The 16,377-nt window shown below is 49.9% G+C and overlaps 1 protein-coding gene across 1 annotated transcript; it reads left to right on the top strand.

Annotated features, from left to right (window-relative positions):
• Window positions 1-10,699: 10,699 nt before the first annotated feature.
• LGALS3 (lectin, galactoside binding soluble 3) lies at window positions 10,700-15,495 on the top strand. Its single transcript, XM_017738881.1, has 7 exons — window positions 10,700-10,775; window positions 13,033-13,086; window positions 13,214-13,236; window positions 13,524-13,946; window positions 14,095-14,183; window positions 14,444-14,612; window positions 15,240-15,495. The coding sequence occupies exons 3-7, from the start codon at window positions 13,219-13,221 to the stop codon at window positions 15,393-15,395; spliced, it is 855 nt and encodes a 284-aa protein (XP_017594370.1). The 5' UTR covers window positions 10,700-10,775; window positions 13,033-13,086; window positions 13,214-13,218; the 3' UTR covers window positions 15,396-15,495.
• The last annotated feature ends 882 nt before the right edge of the window (window positions 15,496-16,377 follow it).

Below are 16,377 nucleotides of genomic sequence, written 5' to 3'. Positions count from 1 at the left end.
AATAACCTGGATGTGCAGTTAACTTTGAATCAGCAAAATGTGAGTTTTATGCATGCAAATGAGGACATCCTGTTGCCAGTTCTCATTCTGTGGTGGTTGGAAGTTTGGCTTGGTCTGTGTAAAGAGAAACTGATCCCCGCATAGGTACTTCCCTATTTCTGACCTGGGTTCTAGTCATTTCAAATTTGACTTGGCTGCTGGGTTGTGTAAACCTGGCAGACTTTTTCAGAGTCCCTGGAAACTGAACTTGAGCTTAAAGCCCAACCTGAGCATTCCCTTCCCAGCAGTTCTTGGCACAGTTGTGTCACGAGATCCTTGTTGCCGCGGTTGGGCGCGAGGGGGTCTCGTTCGCTGTCCCTGGGAGCAGCCCCCTGTTCCCAGCTGGGTGTCTGCATACCTCACAGAGTAGGTGGAATTTGGGAGAAATTGAATGTCAGGAAGCCTGTGCACTGCTGTGCAGCTGCCTCTCCCAAGGGGCACTGCCCTAAGTTTTCGTGTTCTTGCCATATCTGTGCCAAGCACGTCCGAGGGATTTGCCAAGACACAGCCACGTCTCTTGGTGGTACTTCACGGCCTACACTTGGACCACGGACAGTTTGTTTCCTCCACAGCTGGGGATCTCCTAACTTAGCCTCTGTGGGTAGAATTAGGAACAGATTTTGCTTCACATGGTAGCTCATTAGGGAGTCTTTGTAGTCATGGAACTGTGAACACGAGTCAATTCTCTTCCAGTACCTTCATGGCTTCCTGCATGCATGTGATGGACACTAAAAGCACATGGGGTGACCTGGTGGTGATGCTCCTTGGTAGTCACAGCCTTTATGGCAAAGTCCTACGGTATTTTTGCAGGAGAAAGCAGCCAGCTGAGCTGTGGCTGCTTTAATCCAACGCCATGAAAGCTGATAGCAAAGGAATGTCTACTTTTTGTTTTAGGAAGACAGTACTGGAGCTGAACAAAAATACTTTTTAACATTGCAACTTAAACCCCAGCAACTTAACCCTTGGAATAAGAACCAAAAGTGCTTCACTAACGTTAAAAAAAAACCAGTTGCCCCCCCAAGCAGACTTGGCAAGACTAATTAAAAATTAACATAAGCAACATTGACTGCATTTGCTCAAGTGCTTTTTTGATACCTGCAGCCTTAGACTGTAAATCATTGTAATGAAAAAACATTTATTCCAAATGAATGGATCATGCAGTAGCAGCGCTCCAGTTGGAATTGCACTGGCCATATGTCTCTGCAGGGAATGGGAAGAGGTAGGAAAGGATAAAGCAGAAGTAGCAAGTAATGATTTTTGGAAGGGGGTTTTGTAAAAGTAACTAGACTTCTAGGTTCTTCCTGAAATAGGCAGGATTTATTACTGGAACATTTAGGCTAAAATTCAATATATATGGGATGTTTTTCAATGTATATTCGTATTTCTTGAGGTCATGAAAACTGTTTCATAACCCCTTTGTTTTTGTGAGCAGAGTTCTTTGCATAGCAGTGAAAAGGGTATTCCTGTTAATCTATTGTGTAAAAACTCAAGGTGTCACTATATACCGTGTAGTAACTTTATCACATGTTATGTCAAGTGTGAGCAACTTCTGGCCTGAAGCTTTTGCAATGGAATTTGTACATTTCTATGCATCATTTTGAGTTCAATTGCTGAGGAGTTCGTTTTGACTTGTGCTTTGAGGTTGACATACTGCATTTGTTTACAATACGAAATATAAGCAATCACATCTTTAAAGTATAGATTATCACCTGCTGCTGTATTTTCTTTAGATGAAACAAATATTGCTGTATGATAGTGAGAAGCTATAAATACAGGATTTGATATTTTTTTGAAAATGCTGTCACTTTTGTATAAGATTAGACATTAAACGTATTTTCAAGACTGTTGTGTTCACTGTTTTTCAATTCCTGCTTTTGACATGCCTGTGTAGACTTTTGCCTTGAATGAATAGTAAAATAGGACATCCTTGATTTGCAAAGCCTGAATATAAAATCAGAATTACTTGACTTCTGTGAGTGTTTTTCCTCTTCCTTTTGTGATATTTTCAGCCTGTACATAAGGGATATTAAATGTGGATGCAACCATGGCTCTGGTGTAGCATGTCAGCCCCAGGTAGTGCCTGTTCACAAATTCCCTGGTAATTAGGAGAGAAAAGATCTGGTCTTGTTTGTTCCAGAGGAGGAATGGGACTATTTTTCACCCGTGAAGAGTTGTGTGTGTGTTTTCTCTGCCTCTGAACAATTTCGTGTGCTAGATTGACACATGTGGATGTGGTAAGTGACCCCCAAACCACTGTTTTTATACACTTACTGGGAATTTGATGGGACAAAGTGAATAACAGAAATTTCAGGGCTTGGCATCAGTGTGAACTACTAAATTTGGGCATCACTTGTGGCTACATTTCCATATATTGGCTTGCAGAGCAGTTCACACTGAGCTAGCCACTGCTGCTGCCTTGGTTCACACCTTCACCCTTCAGGAAGGTAAAAAATGGCAGCAGTGAGCAGGAAAGATTAGAAACAAAATTATCCACTCTAAGGCTTGGGAAAAGCTCTTTTTAGACAATGGTCCAAAAATAATCCTTACATCTGTTAATAGAACAGTACAGTGTGTGGGCAGTGCTTTATCCTGACTGTTCGGCTGTGAGATTGTCCCTTCCTCTGGATTTCTGAAATGAGTTGTGTCTGCAACTCCTGTGCATCAGTAAAGACACGGCCATGCAGATCAAAGTATGTTAATTGCTGCCCTGCAGACACAGAAAATTTCAGATTAATATTTTTGGGGGTCAAGTCCTACAAGAAACAGCTCAGCTGAGGGACTTGGAGGGGCTCAGCCTGGAGAAAAGGAGGCTCAGGTGGGACCTTCTGGTAGGAGGTGGCAGCCAGGGGGGATCGGGCTCTGCTCCCAGGGAACAGGGACAGGATGAGAGGGAATTACTTTAAACTGCACCAGGGGAGGTTTAGATTGGGTATTAAAGACAATTTCCCCATGGTGTATTTTCCAGCCCTAGCACAGGCTGCCCAGGGCAGTGGGGGAGTCCCCATCCCTGGAGGGATTTAAAAGCCGTGAGGATGTGGCACTTGGGGTCAGGGGGCAGTGGTGGCCTTGGCAGTGCTGGGGGAATGGTTGGACTCCATCTTAGAGGTCTTCTCCAACCTAAAAGATTCAGTGGTTCTAAGTGGTATTTATCTATATAATTCTTAGGAGTAAAAACTCTTCCAGGGGTCTTGCAGAGTGGTCAGTGCATGGTTAGATCCACGCTGGGATGTGTCAGTTCTGCTCTACTCTTGTGAGGGCGGGTGCCCAAACTCCCTGTGGGCGAGTCCAGATCCACTGCTGTGCCCAGGCATCGATGGATTCACTGCCCAGCCAGTCCAGACTGTCCCGAGAGAGAGATGGTGATCACAGAGTGGTTTGGGTTGGAAGGGACCTTAAAAACCATCTCATTCCAACCCCTGCCGTGGGCAGGGACACCTTCCACCCTCATAGGAAGGGTGTCCTGAGCCTCAGTGCAGTGAGAGCTCTTCGGCATCTGTGGAAGGATGACACATTCCACGCATAATTTTATTAATAGTGGCTGCCCTATTTCTGAAGTTAAGCACAGAATTCCAGTTGTTAGAGGGCAATTCCATGCACACCAAACAGCCATTATTCACCAGGCACCAGTATGCCAGTGTCATCTGGAAAACGAAAAATACAAGTTTCAGCTTTCACACGAAGCTTCCAAACAGTGCATCCACGCATCAGGAATAGCTGTCACAGTGTCACAGACTGGGGTGTGCTTATCCCAGAGACAGCTGCGGGAGGATCCCGAGTGGGCTTGGACCCAGATGTGCCCCGTGGGTGGATGTTGGAGGTGTTTGGGCCATGCAGGGCGAGTGCTCTGCGCTCGCTGCCCGGGCTCCACCCGCAGCCACCCATCCCTGGGCGCCTGTGCTGCTGCTGGTCAGAGCCCGTGGGCCCCAGGGCCGTGGTCTGGAGAGGAATGGTGTCTCCACACATGGGATACTTCCCTATTTCACTTACTGTTGGCCCAGTTCTCCCATTTCCAAGGTTGATGTAGTGGGATGAGCTACTCGTAAATTTTCCTCGGCTCTCACAGGTCAGTGGAATGAGTTAACTAAAAATGTGCCAACTGATAACAGTGAGAGAACATTTTTTTGGTCACTCTTGCCTGCAGAATCTCTCAGGTCTGTTGGAAGCAGGTTGCCCAGGGACGCTGTGGCTGCCCCATCTCTGGGATTGTCCAAGGCCAGGTTGGACAGGACTTGGAGCAACCTGGTCTAGTGGCAGGTGTCTGCTCATGGCAGGGGGTGGAATTGGATCATCTTTAAGGTCTCTTCCAACCCAAACCATTCTGGGATTCTGTGATGCTTTTGTTTCAGAGGTGCACTGGTTGGTCAGGTTGTCTTATTTGATGACAATGGGACTTTGTATCCCCTGTGCAGCAGATTGTGAGCTCGGATGAAGTTACAAGTTACACCCAGTTAAGTGATGAGGGGTAGTCAGAGCAGCAGCAGGAACAGTTCTGCTCCCTGTTATCACTTTCCAAAGTGAACCCTCCCTGTTAAATGAGAGATGGGGAGATAAAATCGCTGTGCCTGTGTGCCTGTCCTCTTCCCAACTTTCTCATGACAAGACAGGGAAGGGCTGTGTTGAGCAGCCCTTGGCACACCTTGGGTTTCGTTTCAGGTCCACCTGCTGTCTGCACAAGAACTTACCTGCTCTTGCACATTCATGTTCTTGTGATTAAGGGAGGGAATTCCTGTAGCACTTAACCCCTAAACTCACAGAGTTTCATTCCAAGTGGGAACTAGGAACCTCCCAGTATGCCTTCCCACCAAAACTCTTAAGAAAGTAGTACTGTTTCATGCCTGGTTAAAAGCAAACATGGAATTTATCCATTGAAATAAATTTGGAAGATGACAAATGACACTGGATTTCATTTGTGAATTCCTGGGCTTGGCATGAATGGGGAAGGGCATGAAGTTGTGCCAGAGTGGGTTTAGGTTGGATATCAGGAACAGGTTCTTCCCCCAGAGGGTGCTGGGCACTGCCCAGGCTCCCCAGGGAATGGGCACGGCCCCGAGGCTGCCAGAGCTCCAGGAGAGCTTGGACAGCGCTGCCAGGGATGCCCAGGGTGGGATTGTTGGGGTGTCTGTGCAGGGCCAGGAGCTGGACTCTGATCCTTGTGGGTCCCTTCCAGCTCAGGATACTCTTGACACCTCTGGCTCATGAGTGCAGTGTTGTCCTGGGGTAGATCCGTGGTGAGAACCCCAGAAGTGTGTGCTGACAAGGGGGTTTTGTCAGGATACTTCACTTGCCTGAGCTGTTAAAGGATAATGAGAAGTAGCCCTGTGCTGTGGTGCCTTTTCACAAGAATAGGCTTAATTTGCACGATGTGAGAGGCTTTACGTTACAGTGCTTTGTGTGACAGAAATGGTTCACAGGAGTTGTTTCCAATTTGCCTGGATTCCTTTCAGTTACAGGCAACACCCTCCAGCAAAGAGAAGGTGACAGAATATCACAGTTTAAACTCACTTAAATTGGGGGAAATTGCTGCTTTAATACCCTGGTGCTGCTCTCGCTTCGTGCCAGGTTCTATAAAGCTGGGGTTTACCGATGCTCCTCAAGGAGACAGAGCTGTTTATCTTGAAAGTTTTTTAATTGAGGCACTTCAAAGTCTCAGCAGCTTCCACACAGGCTTTTGTTTTTGCATTTCTGCCTGGGTTCTGTCCTGTTTTCCCCTCAGAAAGCAACACCACATAACCTGGAATACTGGGGTGATCACGTTCATGGGTGTGTGCTGCCACTGTCACCGTCCTTGTCTTGATACTCCTCTCCTGGGGCTCTGTCCTGCCTGTCAGAGTAAGGAGCTGCTAGAAGGAGAGTGGGAGTGGAGTGACACCAAGCAAAAACTGCTCTGAGTGGGTCAAAAAAGAAATTAAGATGTTGGAAAAATGAGCTTGTGAGTGTTGTGTAACAGCCAAGCACGATGAGGTCCCTCTGGATTTTGCTCTCAGCTGGTGCCTGCCCCTCCACCATCCTCCTCATCACCAGAGGGCTCTGCTGCTGCTCCACTTGCCCTGCAAAGCCTCTGGGAGAGGCGACTGTGTCTGGTATTGATTATTTTTAACACTGAACTTGATAAAAAAAATGAGGAAAACAACATTTTAGTGGCTTATGGTGCTGCTGGGAGAGTTATAACCTGCACCTTTGCACAGACATTGCACTCCCTGAGCTCTGGCTGCTGCAGGAGGAACACATGAGGATTCAGTCTGAGCCCTGTTTAGTGTAAGGCTTCGTAGCAGAATGAATTTCTGTGCTCTGCAAAAAAAATCTAGTGCAGGAAAGAAGGAAAGGGACTCCTCCAAATCTCTTCCCTTTCCTTCTCTTCTGGTTTCCTGAGATACGGCAAAAACCACCCATGGGAGTTGGATTTGATGATCCTAAAGGTGTTTCCCAACTTTGAAGATTCTGTGATTGCTGTGTAATAAAGCTATTTTAAACTCTTCAGAGTGATTGGTACTGCTGCTTTAACTCTGTATTATTAAAACTCTTTGGAGTGGTTGGTACTGCAGCCTTCTGCTGGATCAGGCTGAGCTCTCCTGGCTTTCTTTGCCCTTCATGTTTTCTCTCCAACCCCATGTGCTCAGTGTGGTGTCACAGAGGGATTTTACTCTCCTTGTGGAGCATCTTTCCCAGAGACAAGGGGGGTTCTCCCTGCCCTCAGTGAGGGTTGCCATGAACGGATTAAATCCCTTCCTTCAGCACAGCATTGTTCCTCTCAACTTCTTAGGCTGGAGTAATTTCTGTAAGATTGGATGCGTTGGCTGGGCAGGCACAGAGGGTGGGAAAGAAAAGCACCAAGGTCTTGGATTTTGATGGCAACAAGCCATAGGGGTCTTTCGCCCCATCTGCACTGGCATTTGGGGTCACTGTAGGTATTTCTCCTCCAGTTATTTAATAGTATTTGCATGAAGGACTCTCCATAAGGGCCCCTGGGCATCAGGCTGCAGAGGAGGATGGGATTTCTATGAAGTTCAAAGCCAGGGGGAGTTTGAGGACTTTTGTAAATCTCTGTTGACACAAATTGCTACGAGACTCATTGAACGCTTGGAAAGCAGCTTATGCTCAGATCTGAATGTCAGGCTCAAAGTGCTTCTCATTTCCTCATCTTCAATAATATAAAAGCTTCAAACCTTAGCAGGGTTTTGCTCATCTACAGCATCAGCAGGAGAAGCTGGGTGAAGCTTTTTGGGGTGGACTTGCAGCTCTCCTGGTGCTGCCAGAGCAGGAGGGGGCTGGGGGAGCTGCAGTTTTGTGTTTTCCAGGAGGAGAAGGAAGCTCCAAAGGCAGGAGTTTTGCTTTGGTGCTTTATAAAGAGAATAAGAGGAGGATAAAGAGAGCGAGTCCAGACTCACTGGTACACATGAGGGTTCATGTGAGCAGCAGGGGTGGTGCTCCTTATCCACTGATTTTCCTTTCTTTACCACCTGAGTCGGTGAAGTTCTCAACCTTCCTCTCGTGGAGTATTTCCCCAGTGCTGGGGCAAGGTGAAGTTTGGGGAGGAGGAGGAGATGGTGATGCAGCCAAGGAAGCTCTGGAATGAGCCACCTCCCCAAAAGGGCTGCACGAGGAGGAGGAATCTTCAATTCCTGCTCTCAGAAGTCCTGGGAGGATATTGCACAAGCCTGGCAGGTCACAGAGGAGATTCCCGTTGTCTGATTTTGCCCTTTCTTACCGCCGAGGAGAGTCGGAGGTGACTCGGCCACTGGAATGCGGGGCTGAAACTGCAGTGACACCTCGGGGAAGTGCAGTGAGGGGCTGCACCTCGCAGCCGCATCCCCAGCTCTGAGAAAGGAGGTGATGTTGTTCCAGCTCCCCAGCCTGGGAGGTTGCACAGGGAGGAGGCAGAGATGGTGGCTGAATTTAGCACTTTGGGATCGTGCCAAGCACGGCCTCCGTGGCAGATCTGCAGCCCAAACATTGCACACTGTGGGTGCTGCCAGTCCCACACACAAGTCAGGCCACAGAAATCACAAGGCAGGGAAACATGTGGATGTGGGTTTGTTCTGCTCTGTGAAGGGAAGCGGATGTCTCCTGCCATGGAGCTTCTTGCCCTCTGCATTGGTTTCCTCCACGTTAATTTACCATCAAGAAGAGAGGAGCAGCTTTCTGATTATTGATTTCCAGTCAGCAGTTTGAAATTACTGCTTTAAAGTTATTTAACTTTTAGAGATCCATTATCTATTGCAGTGAGGTCTTTTTCCACAGCCCTTTACCAGCTGCAGTGAGGAGCATCAACTTCCCCCAGCCAAACCCAGCCACTATCACCTGGCTCTTGCTGTTGGAGAAATGCTGGGAATTCTAAAATGGGGGAAGCAAATCGTGCTTAGAGTGTTTGGCTGCAGTGAAGGGCAAGTTGAGAGCACATCCCTGAGAAATGGGGTGGTCTCATGGCTGATCTACCTCCCTGGGTCCTCCATCTCCCACCCCTCAGGTTTGCAGTTTGGGGTTTTAAATCATCCATGGTACCAAGGAGGGTTTTGTTTTATATTGAAGGTTCTCTAAGCCAAGCAGGGCACTTAGGAGTGCTTAAAAACATTCAAACCCACAGAATATATCGATTTTTGAGACACAACTAATTCTTTACCCACTTTGGAAGAGGCAGGGTTGCATGGGCATCACAATGCTGCCAGTGAGGAGATCTTTGTCTTACGCCTCCCTCAAAGCTGGGGTGTTCCAGCCCTGCCCTGCTCACTCATGGCAATAAACCAACCTTTCACTTCTCTGGATCCCAGGAGACAAAACTGTGAAGCTCAGTGGCCACACCTCGGTGTCCTGTGACTCACCGTGGGATGACTCAGATAAGGAGCATCGCTGGCTCTGTGTGCAAAGGGCTCCAGCACCCACCCCGTGGATGCTGAATCATGGAATCACGGAATGGTTTGGGTTGGAAGGGATCTTAAAGACCATTTCATTCCACTCCTGCCACGGGCAGGGATGCCTTCCACCAGACCAGATTGCTTCAAGCCCCATCCAACCTCACTCATCATCCTCACTGCAGCTTGGTTTATTTAAAAGGAGGAATTAATTAGCTCTGGTTTTGATTTCTGTATTCACTGACTTTTGGTCAGATATTTTTCTTTAACATCATGTGTCTGTTGCATAACTGGAAGCACAAACCTTATGGTATTGGAACAGGAAAAAAAAACAAAAACAGGCAAACCTTTTTGGTTAATGTTTGAAGCCTTGGAGTGAAATCCTGAAAATAGCAATACGGGTTTTCCATGAAAATCTCTCTTCCTAATTACATCTCGAGAGACTCTTAGGGAGGAAGGGAAAAACCTGTGCATTAAGGATTTCATGTAGCCTTGTCTGTATTACAGACTCGGGAAGCTCCAGCTCCTCATGCCATGGATCAAGGATCCTTCAGCATTACTGGCTTGAACCCTCTCCAGCTCCCTTTGCCCTAAAACACCTCCAAAGATATTGCAGTGTTTGTTTACAGTGGGGTGGGTGCTGTGAGAGGCAAGTGAAACAACACTCCCTAATTAAGTGTATTTCTTATGTACTGATATACTTAATATATATTACTTAATATTTATGTTATGTATAATAAATATATATATTTCCCTGAAATACTTAATTTTCAGCCACTCCCGCGGGTATTCCTGGCATTTTTACACACTCGAGTTTGGTCTGAATCCCTGTGACAAAGTATTACATGAAGCTGAAGGATGTTAAAATCCGGGCTGGAGCCCCAGTGGAGAGGAGGCTGCCCTCTTTCAAGTCAAATCTTTTAGAGAATCAGAGCTGACCCAGAGGAACTTATATTAAAATTAATCAAACCCAAAGTCAACAGATTTTTGCCCTTTTTTTGGATATCAGCTGCAGTATCAGCTGAGCCCTTTAGCTGAGCTAAAGAAGCAGTTTCTACATCTGTGATGACATCAATTAGAGGGTTCGTCCCTTGGTAAGCTTTGGTCAGCCCTGAATTGGTCAGGGAGGTGGATTAAATGGTCATTGTGTGTTGTCTTCCAACTGAAATCCTCTGTTCTGTTTGATTCTAATCTAGTCCAGTCTATTCCATTCCATTCTAATTCCTTCCCTTTCCCTTCTCCCAGCAGCGCAGTGCAGCAGATCAGGATTTCAGCACAAAACCACCTCGTTCTTTTCCATTGCTTCAAGCCGTGGAGCCCATTGAGCAAACCAGAGATGATTCACCCTCAACCTCAAATAAAATCGGGCTTGTTGAAATTCCAGCTGCCTCTAACAGCTTCCCAGAGCCCGTCCTCTGCCGGCCTCGCTGCGTCGGGGGGAAGCAAAGATTTTTTTTGGCTTTTATTTTTTCGGGGGTAAGGAGAAAATGTTCAGAGCTTAAAAGCCAATTTGTGTTTTACTGAGCTTCACTAAAGCTGGGGGAATGGGGCAAACAGGAGATGGCAAGGGCAATGGAGACACGGGCAAACCGCTGGCAAGGAAAACATCTGGCAGCGGCTCCAGGTGGGCAGGGCAGGAAAACGGGAACCGTGCGTGGAACGGCCCCGCGCGAAGCAAACCGCAAACCACGAGAAAACCAAATTACTCTCTGTTAACATCCCCCGTTGGTGATGTCACCACTGATAAGGGGAAATAACTCGCTGTTCTGGGCTGTCACGGGTGCCCCCGGCGTGGGGACCCTCCCGGCACCGCCCCGTCCCCGCCCCCGGGCGGGTCCCGCCGAGTCCCGGTGCGGGAGCCCAGAGCCGCCGCGGAGCCGCCGCACGCAGGTGAGGGGCTGCGGCTCCCGCGGGGACCCCGGGGGAGAACAGGGGGATTAGGCACAGGTATCCTTGGAAAGGAAGGGTTAGGGGTGCTCTCGTCCCCTCGGAGTGCGAGGTGGGACACGCGTGAGCTCCTCCGGGCTCTGCGGTTCGGGGCGCACGGAAAGCCCTCGCTGGATTTAGGGATAATGGTGGGATGGTGACTGTGGAGGAGCTCGAAGGGTGTTCGCAACTCGCGAGGTGCTGGGCAGCCCTGCCCGTGCCCCAAAATCCTTGCGGGGTGGGGGGTGGGAGGCTGGGACACCCAGGAGAGCAGCTGCAGGAATAGCACCGAAGGGGAGAGCACTGGTGTTTCTTTCCCAAACAGAAGTTTTTTTCCACTTGCTGTGAATATAGGGAATGTTTGGGGTGCTTCACGAACGTCAGCTCTGGGATGTTTCCTGCAGCTGATCCTCTGCCCCGGCAGATCATCGTATTAGTACATAAAAAATACAGTTAATTAGGGAGTGCTGCTTCAATTGCCTCTCACTCAAGTGAGTTTGAGCTCAGCTGCGCAAATGCTGTTGGAAATCAGAGCCCAAGTACTCGATGAGGAGCAGCTGAGGGAGCTGGGAAAGGGGCTCAGCCTGGAGAAAGGGAGGCTCAGGGGGGACCTTGTGGCTCTGCACAACTCCCTGACAGGAGGATGGATCTGGGAGGGATTCAGGCTCTGCTCCCCGGGAACAAGGGACAGGATGAGAGGAAATGGCCTCATATTGCACTAGAGGAGGTTTAATTGGATATTAGGGAAAATTTCTTCGTGGAAAAGGTTGTCCAGCCCTGGAACAGCTGCTCAGGGCAATGTTGTAGTCCCTATCTCTGGAGGGATTTAAAAGCTGTGTGGATGTGGCACTTGGGGACATAGTGCTGGAGGAATGGTTGGACTCAATGGTCTTAAAGGGCTTTTCCAGCCCCAGTGATACTGTGATTCTCTGCAATCCATCATTGGGGCACTGCTGAAGAAGGTGGGAGAAAACCCCTTCCCACAGCAGCAGGCAAATAACCCAGAGGGGCATTTCCAGAGAGCTCCAAGAGCTCCAACACTGCAGTGACAGGAAAGGTGACACCGGGCTCCAAGCCCGACTGCACCCTTTGGTGGCAGAGGATTAGTGGTTTTTGGAGATTTTGGTTACAAACAGCAAGCTGTCCAGACCTGTCTCCAGACCCAGCTGGGAGACACGAGACTCCGGCCACCCTGTCCCACCAGGGCCAAGGGGAGCAAAACTGCTGCTCCCTGAGGTATTCCAGGGGAACAGGGGGATCGTGCAGGACCTCCCACTGGAGCAGCACAAGCCGCTGGCAACCATGGAGCAAACCTGACCTGGCTGGATCCAGGCCAGGGGAGTCAGCAGGAGCTGTGTGTGCACCCCTGGTTTCACCTGCCAAACTGATGGCAAACCCAAGGGCTTTAAAAGGAACCCAGAAGGCAAATAAAACTTTGGAAGATATGGGCTGTTCAAACAGTCTGGGCTGCTGGATGCTGCCTTAAAAACCCCGTGGGCTCAGGAGAATGAGTGTTTTACAGGGAGAGGAGTTATTTGCTGGGTGTGAAACTCGGGGGTTTGTTGCTCCTGCGGCAGGGCAGCCGCGCCGCCTGCGAGCTTTGAGCACCCGAATGTTTCTTTCAAAGAGAATTTGCCTTCTCTGCTTTAAATTTGGAATTTTCCTTTTCTCTCCCTGTTTCTGGCTGTCCCTTTTTCCTTCTCTTATGAATGCTCCCTTTGATGGGAGGAACCCAGCTCGGGCTGTTCCTGTGCGCAGGCAGGTGTGTGTTCGGCCAGGCCGCGTCGTGGACTCATAAAACTTGCAATGCAGCTTTTATCCGCTGGCCCGGAGCCGCCGTGTCCCTCCCACGGTGCCCTCCGGCCGGAATGGGACAACTGTGGATACATGGGAGGGGGAAGGGGACCTGTATCCATGGCTGCCGCCCTCCTCTCCCCATTCCAGCCCAGTCCCGGGGTGGCTGCGCGTCCCCGATGCGCTGTGCTGGATCTGTAGCTCGCACGCAGCTCCTGGTTGATGCTGTGCCTCCTGCATCCCCCGGGAATTCTGTTTGGTTTTTTTAATGGAAATCCTTTCCCGGATGGTGCCTCAGGGCTGGGGAAATGAATAACACTGAGAGTGTTGTAAGCTCAGTGGTGGATTTCATCCGGAGGGTGTCTGGGCTGGGCTCACCCCGGAGCGTTCGGGCTGCTCATGGCAGTGACTCCCGTTTATCCCACAGGTGTTGGACCAGGATTTGTTCTGTGGCACCGGAGCTGTCGGCTCTGCTGGGCAGGTATGTGATGAGAACTCAGCAATTGCCATCAATTGCCACTGTAAACTGTAACTCCCCTCAAAAATCTCTGGTTTTTGGAGGGTGCAGGTTAAAAATGACTGAAGCTTCCTTTGTCTTTTTGTTTCAGGAAAAATGTCAGACGGTTTCTCCGTAAGTATGGATTTCTTTCAAAAACCATGGGGGCTGTGGCTGTGGCCTTGAAGCAGAGACCTTTGGCTGGGATGGGAGGGAATGTGTCCTTGCTAACCTGTGTAAATCCCCAAATCCTCTCCAGCTGCGTCAGCACTCGTTTTCTGGAAAAAACTGGGGGGCACCTGAGAGTTGAACTCTTGCCCTCAGCACACGCTTCAGGCTACCAAAGATGGATGTTGGAGAACTCAACGTGATCCCAGGAGGAATCTCCCCCTCCTGACCCTTGTCTTCTCCTCTGCCCCCAGTTATCCGACGCCTTGGCCAACAGCAACAACCCAGCCCCCTGTGCCCCCCCTGCCCAGGGCTGGCCCTCCTGGGGGAACCAACCAGCAGCTCCTGGGACATTCCCAGGGTATCCTGGAGCACCAGGGGCCTATCCTGGAGCACCAGGGGCCTGTCCTGGAGCACCAGGAGCGTACCCAGGAGCACCTGGAGCTTATCCTGGGGGACCAACAGGACCAGGAGCATACCCGGGAGCACCTGGAGCTTATCCTGGAGGACCAACAGGACCAGGAGCATATCCAGGAGCACCTGGAGCATTCCCTGGAGCGCCAGCAGCAACGGGGCCATTTCCCACCCCAGGACAACCATCCAGTGGCTCTGGATTGGGGCCTTCTGCTCCTCAGGGAGGACCAACTCCTCCTCAGGGAGGACCGACTCCTCCAATGGTAATGGCTCCATCATTTTGAGGGTTTCTGTGTCTTCAGTAGCTGGTTTTGCTTGGCCACAGGAGGGACCTGGGGCTGGTTATCCCCAGGGTGGCATTTGGCTTCTGACATGATTTTTTGTTCACACCAAATCCCTGTTGTCTCCCAGAAAGTCCCCTTTGAGCTGCCCCTGCAGGCAGGACTCGTCCCTCGGCTGCTCATCACCATCACTGGGACCGTGAACCCCAACCCAAACAGGTACTGGGGGCGTCCAGCTCCGAGGGTGGGGGGTTTCCATGGGGCACTGGGGGTGGAGCAGGGAGGGCTGGAATTTGCTTTCCATTCCTGCGTAACACCTGCCTGGTGTACCATCAAATATTACCCTAAATAAATGTGTAAATGCACTGTTGTTGCCCAGCGGGGTCTGTGGGGTTTTCTTCCTGCTGTTTTTGGGAAGCCCTGTAACAGAGTCCAGGGCTTTTGTGGCAAAAGCAGCAATTCCATTATTGTCTTTGCAGGTTTTCACTGGATTTCAAGAGAGGGGATGACGTTGCCTTCCACTTCAACCCCCGCTTCAACGAAGACCACAAGAAAGTCATTGTCTGCAATTCCAAATTCCAGAATAACTGGGGGAAGGAGGAAAGGACAGCTCCCAGGTTTCCATTTGAAGCTGGAAAACCCTTCAAGGTACCAGAAAAACCCCTTCCAGCTCAGTCTCAGTGCAGCAAAAGCACTGAGAGGGTTTGGGCAACAAGACCTGTGTAAGGACATTGATGCTTTAGCACGGGAATCAGCTCCCAGGGGTGCTTCTGGGGCAGCCGCCCCATGTGCTTCCCTGGCTGTCCCCACAGCACCTCCCCAGCTCTTCTGACTCCCTCCTGCAGCTCCAGCTGCCCAGGGCATAACTTCTCCCCCCTTCTGCTATCCCCATGGATTATGAAACCCTCCTTATTTACACTGTTGTTCTGCAGCAGTGGTTGGACAGGTTTCTGTAGCGTGTTTTCCCTGCTGGCAGCTCTTCACGAGGTTTTTTTCCTATAAAGGAGGTTCACACTGTGCAATTCTGCTTTGAGTGATTGGCATAGGGATGAGGAGGCAGAAACTGGGCTAAAACATGGAGCAGGGAGAGCACAGGAGAGTTTTGGGAAGGCAAAGGTCACTGATGTTGCAGCTCCAGCTCCTCCACATGCCCCAGGGCTGTACTCAGCTGGCAGCAGCCTCCAGCCAGTGCCAGCCTGCTCCAGTCTGTGGCTTTAAACTTCTTCTAGAACAAATCCAATGCGTTTTGGGACTGATTTGGGGTTTTCTTTTCAGCTCCAGATCCTTTGTGAGACGGATCACTTCAAGGTGGCCGTGAACGATGCTCACTTGCTGCAGTACAACTTCCGCGAGAAGAAGCTGAACGAGGTCACCAAGCTCTGCATCGGGGGGGACATCGCCCTCACCAGCGTCGTGCCCACCATGATATAACTGGGGGGGAACTCTGGGCAAACCGTGCTCCTTCTATGGTCTAACAAAAGTGCCTTCTCACAGGACCATTGTGGGGTAATAAAACATTTTACCTGAAAAATTTGTTTTTTATAATATTTCAGAAGACACGACGCCCTCCGGGCAAGCTGAGTTCTGATGTGGCAGGAGCTGAATTCTTGCTGTAGAGACAGAAACAAGGAGTTTGATTTCTGTGGAGAGGAGTACTTGGGAATGGAGCCTGTGGCATTCTGTCCCTGGTCTTGTCACCAAGGGCAGCAATCCTCTAGGAAACACAGGGAAAACCTGACAGCCTCCGAGCCTGAAGTATTTCAGGAGAGGGTTCAGAGCTGGAGGAAGAAAAATCTCTCTGCAAGCCTGGGGCTGGAGAAGCCATCCCTGTCCTTCATTTCAGCCCAGCTGGGGGCCCAAACCAGCGTGTCCCAAGTACAGTTCCCTGCCCAGGGAGATCCCACCCTGCCGAGTGTTACGTACTCCACGGAACGGGTCACGAGCCTTGTGCTGCTCCCCACTCATCACCCCTGTGTGAGTCAAGACCAGTTTCAAGGGTGGGGAAGTTTATTGGCAAATTCACCTCATGAGTCAGGCTGGTAAAAAAAGAAAACAGAAGTATGTTCCCTTTGCTGTGAGTCACTGCAGTCTTGTCTGGAAAACAAGAACAGTGCAACAGCCACCACTGAAGTTTCCAAAGATTTCTCTGACGTGTCTCATGCTGTTTTATAACAGTGATTCCTTTTATACTTGGGAGTGCCAAGTTACAAACAGAGTCCTTAAAATTTCCAGCAGATGCAGCACTCTAGAGCAGCACACTGCTACCAGCAGCCCAGAGAAGCTGTGGCTGTCCCATCCCTGGAAGTGTTCCAGGCCAGGTTGGACAGGGCTTGGAGCAACCTGGTCTGTGGAAGGGGTCCTTGGGTGGAATTGGATGGGCTTTGAGTTCCCTCCCAACCCAAATCATTCCTCA

Source organism: Corvus brachyrhynchos, unplaced genomic scaffold (assembly GCF_000691975.1).
Source record: "Corvus brachyrhynchos isolate BGI_N302 unplaced genomic scaffold, ASM69197v1 scaffold245, whole genome shotgun sequence".
Classification (NCBI taxonomy): Eukaryota; Metazoa; Chordata; class Aves; order Passeriformes; family Corvidae; genus Corvus; species Corvus brachyrhynchos.
Note: the sequence above shows the minus strand (reverse complement) of the source record. Positions and strands in the feature narration are given on the sequence as shown.